This window comes from Abrus precatorius, unplaced genomic scaffold (assembly GCF_003935025.1).
Source record: "Abrus precatorius isolate BTA unplaced genomic scaffold, Abrus_2018 Scaffold7, whole genome shotgun sequence".
Taxonomy (NCBI): domain Eukaryota; kingdom Viridiplantae; phylum Streptophyta; class Magnoliopsida; order Fabales; family Fabaceae; genus Abrus; species Abrus precatorius.
In genome coordinates, this window is record NW_020874417.1 from 32,026,637 (window position 1) to 32,039,124 (window position 12,488).

A 12,488-nucleotide genomic window follows, 5' to 3' on the forward strand; every position below is an offset into this window, starting at 1 on the left:
TATTCAAGTTCAAATAAATAGATGCTCAATTTCAGAAGTCTATGGTGACATGTCACTACTTCCTGATGCATCATTTTTCGTCATTGCATTCATTTTTCTTTGGTGATCAATTTCAAAAGTCTATGATCACTTGTCTTCATTTTTTGGGAAAACTTATTGTTATGAGTTTCGATAAAATGATATTAGATGATAAATATAGTGAAATAATACTTGTAAGATTTAATCAATAGGTACATATTAAAGTCATAATTATAAAACTAAAGTCATAATTTTTTTTTAAAAAAATAAGTATATATTAACAAATATTAACATACGTTGACTTATTTAAAATAAAATACGGTAACAAATTGTATTTTTAATATATTTAAAAAAACTAAAGTTATAATGTGTTAACGTATTAAAAAAATAGACGAATTAGCATTGCTTGTCATAATCTAACCAAATAATTTTTCCTACTATCTAAAGTTAAAAAATATTTAAAGAGTTTGGTTGAATGAAAAAAGAAAAGAATATCGCATTAACAGTATCAGAAGTTCAAACTTCCATTCATTATTTTTTTAATGAAATAAATTTAATTTTTTATAAATATTTTTAAAATTTAATGGCTTCAATATTTTACATCTTTTAATTTTATTATAATTATTTTTAAAAATATTTTTATTTCTCTCTTCTCATTTCTGTAAATACAGAGAGAGAAAAATACACGTGTTTTGACTTATTAATTTCGCCATAGAAATAAAAATGTTGGTATAATTTAAAGATATTAAGAAAGAACTCATTAATCGAATTCATTATTTTCATTATTTACTATACGAATGTGATGGAAGCACAAATTAATTATTTGTATGAGTTAAATTATTTTACAATAAACTAAATTTAAATCAAATACCGGTAATTTCGGATTGCTTGAAATGAATCTTTAATTCCTTCAAAAAAAATTTAAAATAAATATTATGAACTTTAATTTTAATTTTAAAATATTAATTAGTACTCTAAAAATATTAATTAATAAAAAAAATATTAATAACCTTTCTCGTAATATTTAATATATTATAAAGTAATTTTTAAACTTTATCTTAATTTATAACAAAGATAAAAATTTCCAATCTATTTTGGAGCCATGTCCTAATAAAGAAATGGATAATATGTGGTGGAAGCAAAATTCTTGCATAGCCGTGAGCACGATGTGATAATTATTGTGAAGGTAAAAATTTGAAAAGATGAGGTTAATTCACGGTTTAGGCATCGACATGACATGATTAGCAAAACGAAAAAACCGACTTGGGTGGAGTGTGTGTTGGTTTCATTTGTGGTAGTGAAAATGGAATGGAAGCTCCAATGTCCAATCCAATGATAGATAGCATGTAACATACTGATTTTTTGTCTGTGTTTGTGATGCTTAGTGGAACAGCCAACCCTATTCATCAATCTCCGGATTGCACCAATGTCCACCACAATTCCCTTCTCTCTTCCCCTCCTGCAAAATTCTAGGTTTTCCCTTTTCAATTCACCCTCATCTCCTATTCCATCTCAATCATTATTCACCTTTCCTACAACCGTAAGCTCTCTCTTTCTTTTTTATGCTTATATAACTATTTGCATGCCCATTTGTTCAAGTTTCCTTTTTTACTGAATTTGTGAACAAAGTTTTGTTTTTTATTATTATTGTTTAACATAATGGCTTAATTGGAATGTGGGTTTTATTTAGTTAATTGTTATTAAGAGATTTAATTTAATCATTGGGTTGGCGTGTGAACTTGGTTTGCAAGGTTTATTTAGTTGTTGTTGTTGTTGTTATTATTATAACCTGAATCATTTATCCATTCTAGAAATGGAGGCTTTTGTGTTTTAGGCATGAAAACGTTTCATCAGAAAGCAATGGCTCCGAGTCCGTAGAAGATAAATTGTCAGAAGATTTGGTGAAGCTCAAAGGTGACCAGTCCAAAGACTTGAAAAAGGATTGGCTTACAACTATCTATACGGTATATATTTCATTTGCTATCTCTTGGTGTCTGTCTTTTGCTTTAAATTGAAGTTTTGGTTCATAGTAAGTCCTTGTTTGTTAAATTAACAAATTCTCTTTACCTTGTTTATGTCTGGACTGTGTTCATCTTGTTTTAAAGTGCAAGACACCTTGAACCAATTGCCACCACTCTACCTGTGAGGGTAAACTGTAAAAGCCTTTAACCAATTTTAGTTTCCATCAAATGAATGTAATGTGTCTAAATATGTTGTGAAGTTTGTCAATGATTAAAGATAAACCAGTCTTAAATGCTATCTTGTTTCAGAATCTTGGTTTGCATTTGTGGTTGCTTTGTGATTACTTTAGGCACTCCTTTCCAAGACCATGTGATAAATATGGGTAAGGAGAGGAGAAGGATTTATTTAGGCTCTAACAAAATTGCCTTCATGGTAAAATGTGTGAGAAGCAATGGATAAAATAAGAGGCCATGTGAGATATGAGGGAAAGAGGGGAGAGTGAGAAAGACAGGCAATTATTCAGTGGGGATATGGGAGAGGTTTCAATTCTCTCAAATGACCTGTGGAGTCATTTTTTTTTTTCCTGGAATTCTAGAGGCCCATTTTTATTATAAGGAGCTAGCCTCCATATTTTCTTAAATAAGTTCAAGATCCTATCAGATTACGAAAATTGCAGACAGTTGAGGTTGATGTGGTCACTACTGTGATTGTGGCAACTGCCAAAACAACTATATTGTGGCTGCAATTGTGGTTACGATTGTAATTCAAACCAATTATCTCTTGTACTATTCATCTATGATTACATTGTGGAAAATGATGTGGAAGAAGACTAAATGAATTTTTGAATTTATGTACTAAAGTGTTGCTTATAGTTCCAGAGACTAAAATGGGTTTTTACTCTTGTTCATTTCTAAAATTTTTTACTGTTATGTGATTGACGAAGCAGAACATTGCCTTGTTATGCCAAGAGTATTATAAGCAGTGACCAAGTGGGTAGACTGGGTAAAGTATCTACTGCACAATCTTAAGCATTGATCAATCAGATTTTATTACTTCTCATTAAGGTTAAAATTTAGGTAGAAGATTCATAAACTATTTGACATTTTAACTATTTTCTTCCTGAAAATGGGTATGCTACATCAATTAACTGAGTGAGATTCATAGCTGTGTCATTCTTAAATTTAAAGTTCCAATAGTAGAAGTTCTTAGCTTTTGATTACAATTATTCATCACCTTCTCAAGCCTTCCCCGTTGGTCATGTCTAGCAAATTATTGCACCATCCTACTTGTCCTTCAATCTTCTAGATAAATTTAGCCTGTCATTCTGATTTATTTGCATAGGACAATCTGAAGAACCTGGAGTTGCCTTTGTATTCACTCCCCTTTCCATATTAGCACTTGACTACCCAAAGGATAAAGTTGTGTTTCTCATGATGTAGGCACACTTTTTAGTTTTAAAACCATGGCAGAGGTAAGTTTTCATCTGAGAAGATAATAGATATGGAAACAAGCATGAACTTTACACTGTGTGTCCATAGTTGTATGAGAGTGAACAAAGAACAAAATGAGAAGGTGGAGGAGACTGAGAACGAGATTATATATGAAAGATAATTGATATTTTTTAGAAGAGATAGCTTTTAAATGGGTTTTCCTCTTTGGTAATTAATGATAGGCTCTACAATTAATAATTTGGATATATTTTCAATCATTAGATTAAAACCAAATCAAGGACCTACATTTGGTGAAAGAGTTATATTTAGGTTTTATGTCAATATGTTTTTCTACTAACATGAATTGGCATATGTCATTCTGGTTCTTCCAATTGATTTGAATTCTCTTAAAAGAAATTCTAGCATAATTGACTATCAAACATTGATATGCTTTTAAATCTGCCTCACTTATCTCTAAATTAGTTAAACACTTAAGCATGCAAACATTTTTAGGGTGTCCCAGAAATGGTAAAAGTATTGTTTTTAACATTTCAGGTCATCACTGTTGTTCGTGGTGTGGAACCCTGGACAGTTCCTTGGACTGCAAAGACCATTGTTCAGGTAAAGTATATCGTTTTTTATCATTTTGACTCTATTATCGATGTTATCTATGTTTAGAGTATGTTTGGCACTCTAGATTAAGGATTCCATATTTCCATTCATGCTTCTTTGTCATTGGAAGGTCTATTCCTATGTTTAGTGTTTGAAAAGGCATGAAATTGCATTTCATTCAGGGCCCCCATAAACAAGAATGCCCATTTTTCTTTCTTTTGGGATGAATGAGGATTCCTGGGTGTTGAGTGTGTGACAATTTTATTGCTCAGCAACTTTACACTAATTTATGTTGCACAAGATAATAAAAGCCACTCACCCGTATGCAAATAATAATATATGCTTAAAAAATAATATTATAAATTTATAACAGTTTTACTAGTCTCAGTATTAAAAATTGCTACAAAACTAATAAATTAGTCTTATATTTGAAAATAAATATCAAACTTTTCACCTTTTGTTCCTTTACCATCTTAATTTGGAAAGCACAGCCTAATGTTAAAAATATTTGAAGGACAAACATAAAATAATTATATCTTTTTATTTTTTTATGTTCAAGTGGAAAAAAGTGTAAAATAATTATAGTTCTTTAACAGTTGTAATAGTTAATTATATAGGGGTCATTTGGTTACAATTCTGATCCTATTCCATGTACCAGACATAAAATCTGTTATGAAATCATGATGATACAAGCACTAGAATAGGAATGATTACTTCAATCTCATACTTAATTCTCCTTTCGTTTTCTGCAAAATATCATTCTCTCTATCAAACTTGTTTTTAGATTTTGGTGTGAGGAATACTCTCCTTTTATTTCATTTATCAAAGTTTGATAATTATCATTTTTTTTTTATTGATTTGATATCAAGGTTGTGTTATAGTTCACTTCAATTAAAACTTGTAAAAAGATTTTTTTAAACAAATATTTAGAAACTATACAGTCTATTTGAATGGTCTCTTTCTTAGTACCATTATATCTAGAAGAACAAACTAAGTTGGGTTCTGCAGGTTATGCTCCTTTGGATTGCCTCATTTTGGTTGGTAGGATCTTGGATAGTTCCAGTTTTAGCGTACACAGCAGGGTTCAGAAAGGAATCTCTTACATACAGAGGGCAAGCATTGTACAGCCTCTTGACTGATGTTGCTGAAGGTGTGGTTGGGATAGCAATACTTCATCGTTGTCTTGCAAAGTTTCAACCACTTTCATCTGACTGGTTCAAATTTGAACTCAAAGGGAAGTGGCAGTTTGATGTTGGTTTAGGCTGCCTCATGTTCCCCCTTATCAATCAGCTATCTCAGATGAACCTAAAGTTGTTGCCCATTCTTCAATATACTCCAGTTACCGTTTCAAGTGTAGAGCAATCAATTTTTGCGCGTGACCCTGTGGCAATGGCCCTCTATGCAATGGTAGTCTCAGTTTGTGCCCCAATATGGGAGGAGATTGTCTTCCGCGGTTTCCTTCTCCCATCTTTAACCAAGTACATGCCTGTATGGAGTGCAATATTAGTTAGCTCAGTAGCTTTTGCCTTGGCACATTTTAACATTCAGAGGATGCTGCCACTTGTATTTCTTGGAATAGTGATGGGTGCTGTCTTTGTACGCACTAGGAACCTCTTGCCATCAATGTTGTTGCATAGTCTGTGGAATGCTTTTGTATTTCTGGATCTGATGAAATAAAAAAAAAAAAAAAAAAAAGAAGGTTTTTCACTATTTTCTTACTCTTGACATGCTTACTTCTGACTATATTCTACATACTATCAGCAAAATTGAGGTGCACTTATTATGCCTTGACTTTGATTTTATATAAATTTTCACTTCTCAATGCTACACATGTAGTGTTAAAACTGCGGGAGAGGTTTGTATTGTATTACTCTTGACATCGTTTTGATAAATGTTTGCAGTGATAGCACGATATGCTAGCAGCGGACCCGATTTGTAGAGCCTCACATGAAGGTGTTTGACATTCTCTCACCGAAAGTTTTCAACTTTCAACGCCTACTGTTGATGGGATTTCAAGATAAAATATTTCAGAAGTGGTACTCTCTGAAATATGAACAGTAAAGGATAACATTAACTTAAAAAGAAAAAGCAGAGTTTGCTTTATTTAAACTATACAGAATCCAATAATATATTGATTGCCTCTCCACTCTTAACATCCTTACAACCTGGCCCCAGAATGGCACTTAAAGACAAATAGTCATAGAATGAGTGCATGTGGTTTGCCTAATGCCTATAGCCACATTTTACCTGCTGCTGAGCTGGTAGTCATGATACCCCCTTGTGAAATTTATCTACCACTAAATATTCTTGTGGATAAAAATTCTGTCAATTTTTATAAAAAGTACTCAAAACTTTGGGTCCTTCATGCTTGCATGAATGGCGTGACATTCTTTTCAGAATTAGACTGCATTAATGAGTGTTGTATTTACTAGTAAATACCTATTGTCTTAAATGGGGACATAAGAGAGGGGACCAATTGGTTTCAAGTCACTAACTATCCTGGCTTAGTAGCTTTTGTCCCAAGAACCTTTCTTGATGTTTACTTTATCCGACAACTATTGGGACCCTTGTCTGCTATTTTCCAATTTCATAAATTGCTAACCAAAATCAATTTATAGTCATTTTTGGATGAAAATGACGTTGCTTTCTTTAACATTTATACCTCAGAAGATTTGTATGCAGCTCCACTCACGCTGCTAGTGGATGAAATTTCTTTACCATGAGAACCTCATGATATTTGTTCTTTAAGAATTCAGATTTATGTTGAACTTACTCAAGGACAATGACGATGCTACATATGGCCAATTGGTAATGTTATCATGTAATTTATCGATTTGTGCATGCCTTTAAGAAGAGAATATGTCCATCGACTTTTTTCCCCCCTATTGTCCGTTTGTTCTTGTGCTGAGTGCAATATGGCGCTTTGCCAATCGGTTGCTTAGTTCATATTTTGCATGTGATTTGATATTTTTTACAAAACATAGTATCTTAACAAAATAATTTAATATAGCCTGGATTGTACTTTTAATCTTTCTACTGTTACCAATGTGTAATTTTGGTCTTACAATAATTTTTTACTCAATTTTAGTCCTGTGGGTTTAAAACCCACAAATCAAAATATCATATTTCACCTAATATAAGACATTTTCCAATTTTCCTTTTAAAAACCTTAAATTTACGTCCTATAAAATTTCTTAGATTTCATCAAATTTTCAGCTTTCCAACCTTTTAAATTTTTTTTATTGCAAATTTGTATTTAATGTCCAACTATTTGAGTGAAAAAAAATAATTTGAGGACTTTAGATAAAAGACAGTGATGGAAGGATTGTAAGAGTTTCTTTAACAAATGAAGAAATTTAATTCAAGTGAAAAATTAATAGGGGAACAAAAGTGTCCATTGGTCATAAAAGATGAATAAAAATTGGTAAATAAGCCTTTAATTTTAAAAAATTAATCATGAAGTGGTTTAGTTTGTAAATAGTTCATCGTTATTCATTATCGACTGTGTGAACATTCTTATTAACTTATTAAGTAGTAAATACTTTTACCTATTATGAACATTCATTAAAAGATTGGTGTCCGTAAAATATTATTTGATCTTGATTTGATTATCAAGAAACTTGTTTGTAACTTATATCTAGTTATAGAGAGACTTGGATTTAAATATAATTTAGTTTGGTTTGGGTTGCCTCACCTTTAAATTGTAAACACTCCTTTAATGATTTGTTTTCTTTTATATTCCTTATTCTATTTGTTTTTATAATGTTACAACGAATGATATATATTCTTTTTCAACTCATATAAAACATTTCTTAAGTTGTCTTGGTCCTCTCTTTTTCTTATCATGATCTTTCCCAAAGAAAAGTAGGATACGATTTAAAATTAAAATTCTGCTTTTACTTAGAAAGATTTACCGACACTTTAGTTTTGAAGAGCTTTCTGTTATTATTGGAGACAATTTGTCCTACTAGGCATAGATTTGCCGCTGGAATAGCTCAGAGGCCAGGCTTGCTTATAGAACAATTTCTCGATGGGTATATTTGGTATATTATTCTATATTCTAAATTTCTTGAATATGACTCTAACTTGGTGAATAGTTGAAAACCATTGCATGATGCTAAAACACTAAAGTACTATGGTACACTCCTTTTTCTCTTCAGGAAACAATAATGGTGTCCAAGAGTATCTCATGCATATAATAATCAATAATGGTCCAATAAAATATACATCATATCGATGTCATTTAGGTTGCATGCACATAATAAATATAGTACAAAGAATAATTTTAAATTTAGGTTCAGCCTGAAATTGCAGGCTTGCAGCAGTTGGAATGTAATATCAAACTGATGAAATCACCTTTCCAAAGTGGTCATATCCATCCAAATAATATTATTACACAGAACAAGAAGACAATAACAAAACATAGCACACTTAAGTATAATCAACAACATTGCGCATGTGGTTTTAGAACATTGATTTGTGACATAACAACTGAGGATTTAAATGTGATTACCAAATATTCCCCTTGATTAATTTTGAGTTTCAATTTACTGAACAAAAGCTTAAAGGTAACATGCTAAAGCATTGAAAAGACGAATCTGCTTAATTTTTCTGAATTCTTAATGAACCACATGAATAATATGCATGATCCTCCTGGATATTCTTGAATTTGATTTTTTACTTAAAGTCTTAAAAAAAACTAACCCCTTTATGAAAATTTTAAAGCAACAAATGATTAAAAAGAAAGGTTGAGATTAGCAACTAATGAAACAGGACACCATGGGTCTATTGGTGGGCTCACATTTCTGTTTCTTTTTCTTCTTTTCTCATTTCCAATTATTAAAATTCATTGTCTCTTGCCAGACAGCCACATGACTAATTCTAAGACAGATGATATATTAAGGGGGGGGGTGTGTTTATATATGTATACATATAAGTCAAAAGATATGCTGCATAAGAGGAGTGCTTTTGCTAGCTATAGCCCACTTTGTATCCTCATCTCTTACACTGTCAATTTGTCAATTCTTTCCAATATTCCTTCTACACCTTCAGAGTAGCAGACATGGAAAGTTCACAGCCTCTTTCTATTGAAAGTTTCTCATATAGTTGGTTAGTGAACCTGAGGCCATCACTAGAAAGCCTAGATAGCTCTCTGAGAACTTCTCTCGATGCATCTGATGAAGCTTCCTTCATTGAGATGGACCCAAGAATGCCACCATCTAAAAGATTCTTTAAGAATTCACAAGATTCAAAATTTGACTTTCCAATTTCTCAGTCCCCTCTTACTCTTGTTCATGCAGATGAACTCTTTTCCAATGGTTACCTCATGCCCCTTTTTGTTGAATCTTTGAACATGGAAGAACATGAGTCCTCAGACTCCAACACAAGCCTGGTTTCATCTTCACATGCACAAAAAAGTACTGTTCCTACAGGTCATTCTAGTTGCCTTTCCTTAAAAAGGTGCAGAAAATTATCAAGGAGAATATTTCAGAAGTATCTTTATTTCTTAAGGCCTTTGTGTGAAAAGCTAAGGGGTCACAAATCAAATACTGAAACTGTAGCTAAAAGAGCTGAGGCAGTAAAGAATAGGAAATACTATTCAGAAACATCCCCAAGAATTAGTGTAGCCTTTTCAGCAGATGATTGGCGCAAGTCTTGTGATTCTGAAAGCTCAATATATGAGGCAGTTCTCCATTGCAAAAGATCCATTGGTATGTACAAGTTCAACATGTAGAATTATAGATATCAATTGATCATAGCTGTTCTTATCACAAAATTACGTAGATTTTCTTGAGTACTAACTTTGACATTTTATTTATGGCAGAGAGTATGAGTTAACGAAGCTGCAAAAAGGGAGGGAGAAAGTGAAGCAAAATGAGAAGAGATTAAATTTGATCTACTGTCACTGTAGAACTTTTTATACTATGAGGGCAAAAAGATGGCACTTCATTGTTCTAGCTAAGCTTTTTCACTTCTTGTGGAAGTTTTTAACTATTTTTTCAATAGGTGGCATCATATGGTTCTCTCATAGTACTAGTATCAAATTCAAAAACAGAATAAGCGGAAAAAAAAAAAAAGGAAAGGAAAGGAAAGAAGAATAGTCACATGTGAGCTGAACATGCATGAGGCCAAATTATCAGCAGCCACTCATTCTGTCTCCATTCTCCTCCGCTTAAGTGATATAGGAATGTCATAGGCAAATAATATGTGGTTGGTTGTCAAGGTTTGCACTCAAATTTGAAAAAAAAAAAAAAAAACGATACAGTTCAATTTTACTTTTTTAATCTTGTTATTACTGGGTGGAACACTTTTACTACAGATGAGAATCTGATTCCTTATTACACTATGTAAACATAATGTTGGAATTATAATGTGTGCTAAAGTAATCGTTAAGCATAAATGATGCGGATCAGTTTATAGATCCTTCTCCATTTAGATCTTGTTCATTCTATAAATACGATCTGTGGCATATCTTGGAAGAGGACTTTTTTTTTTTCCTTCAGCTGCATGTGAACTGAAGAAAAAGGAAAGGGAGGGATAATTTTGGATAAATGCTAGCAACATACCTTTTAAATACTGTTTTTCAATCAAATACACTTCTATAATTGGTTCAACTTTATTGATAATCATGAAATTAAGTTGGTTTTTTGCTCTATTTAATATGTTTTACTCATAATTTGTGTTTCTTAATAAATTTCAACTAATAACAAAGAAATTGATACAAAGGATGTTTTAGAGATTAGCTGCTAATACTCCTAAAAAATTTGACTTTCTAGCAACTTAAGTTGGAATGATTGAAGCATTTTCTGCAAAACTGAACAGCTTTGATTAGAAAATTTTATTGAGAAGTCTTGTTGGTTACAAAATAAGAACACAACATGCAACCTTTCTTAAACAATTTATGTAAGTAGTTAATTTAGAGTGACGGAAGCAAAGATCTAACCCATCACCACTTGCTTCAAGAGTTATGCCATGGCTCTTATTATTATATCATTAAAACTTTCGAAACTTGGGTGATTTTGGAGCATCTTAAGGTTTCTCAACTTATTTCTCAAACCTTCTTAGTGTATGAATAGTTGAGTCTCATTTCATATGCAAAATCATCTCTATATTATGCCTTCAACTCAACAATAACACAAATAGTAACCATTAAGAGTTGCTTGGTTTGAAAAATGTTCCATGTTTTTATTTTTAATTAAAAAAACATCACATTATGTTCATGTTATTTCCTATTTCTAATATTTATAAGGAAATCAGTAAAAATAAAAAAAATACTATGTTGTATAAAATTATTTTAAAAAAGGAAATATAATTAAAATTGATATTTTTGTAATTGAAAATAAAATTAAAAATAGTTTCTAAAATCAAACAGTACTTAATTTCTTAAATACTATATGCTCTAATCGTCAGATTGTAAAAATAAAATAAAAAGTGTGGATAAAACCTAGGCCTAACTTAGTTGGAAATTACTATGTAGCAAAAAATATCTAAGATCCCAATAATTGATGTTTCAGTTATTGGAGAACAATAGGCACATTCTTGTCCGAATTTGACGTCTCGGGTAGAATAATGTCTTTAGCTTAAAGAGTTTTGATTTGAAACCATGTAATTATGCAGAATCAACATTTCTCTCTCTCTTTTTTTGGTCTCAGTAGCATCAACATTTTTCGACTTTGCTAACCTTTCTTCAAGTAATGCTTCCGTGCACGAATACTTGCAATCCCTTTCATCTGCAAAAGTTTCCAATAACTCTGTTGAGTTTTCTTCAATCATTCCTTCAAAATAATATAAAAGAATATGGAACTCAATCATGACTCAAATTTATCAAATCATTAAAAGATTGTACGTAATCATCATCTTTATACAAATTTAAATCCTGTTTAGCTTCAGAAAATCTTTTTATTTTTTTAAAATTATACAAGTAGTTAAAGCGGTTAAAATGAACTGAATAAAAATAATATTTATTTTTATTATTATATGTGAAAATGAAAAATAAAAACATTTTTAAAAGTCAGATTCTAAAATTATTGAAAACTCACTAGTCACATACATGATTTTACAGTTATACACATGCATGGTTACGCATGATTTTAACTGTAACTACGTAATTTTATTTGAAAAGTCAAACTTGTGAAATTTCAGAGCAAATTATTTCTATCTTTTTTTGTATGAATAATCTTATAATATTTTTTCTATTTTAAATATACGTTAAATTCTCTTTATTTTTAAAAGTTATACAAAATATCTGTCTATTTAAAGATACTATTTGTCTTTAAAATAGGAGTACAAAAATGAATTTAAATTCTGAAATTGAGACTAAAGTATAATGTATAATTGGAATAGATAAAGTTGTATAAATTTTAGCAATAAGGAGAATTTTGTGTATATTTTCAATGTTTTTATTAAAAAAAAACGTAAAATAGAAGAAAAGATGGAGTAATTTACTCTAACAATCAACTAACAACA

At 31.0% G+C, this 12,488-nt stretch overlaps 2 protein-coding genes across 2 annotated transcripts; both read left to right on the plus strand.

The window, feature by feature from the left end:
• Window positions 1-1,197: 1,197 nt before the first annotated feature.
• Window positions 1,198-5,730, plus strand: LOC113871110. The gene is made up of 4 exons (XM_027507900.1): window positions 1,198-1,558; window positions 1,830-1,982; window positions 3,966-4,031; window positions 5,031-5,730. The coding sequence occupies exons 1-4, from the start codon at window positions 1,445-1,447 to the stop codon at window positions 5,697-5,699; spliced, it is 1,002 nt and encodes a 333-aa protein (XP_027363701.1). The 5' UTR covers window positions 1,198-1,444; the 3' UTR covers window positions 5,700-5,730.
• A 3,271-nt stretch (window positions 5,731-9,001) lies between these two features.
• Window positions 9,002-10,190, plus strand: LOC113873209 (probable membrane-associated kinase regulator 6). Its single transcript, XM_027511245.1, has 2 exons — window positions 9,002-9,733; window positions 9,847-10,190. Exons 1-2 carry the CDS (start codon window positions 9,085-9,087, stop codon window positions 9,858-9,860), a joined length of 663 nt encoding a protein of 220 aa, XP_027367046.1. The 5' UTR covers window positions 9,002-9,084; the 3' UTR covers window positions 9,861-10,190.
• Window positions 10,191-12,488: the final 2,298 nt, after the last annotated feature.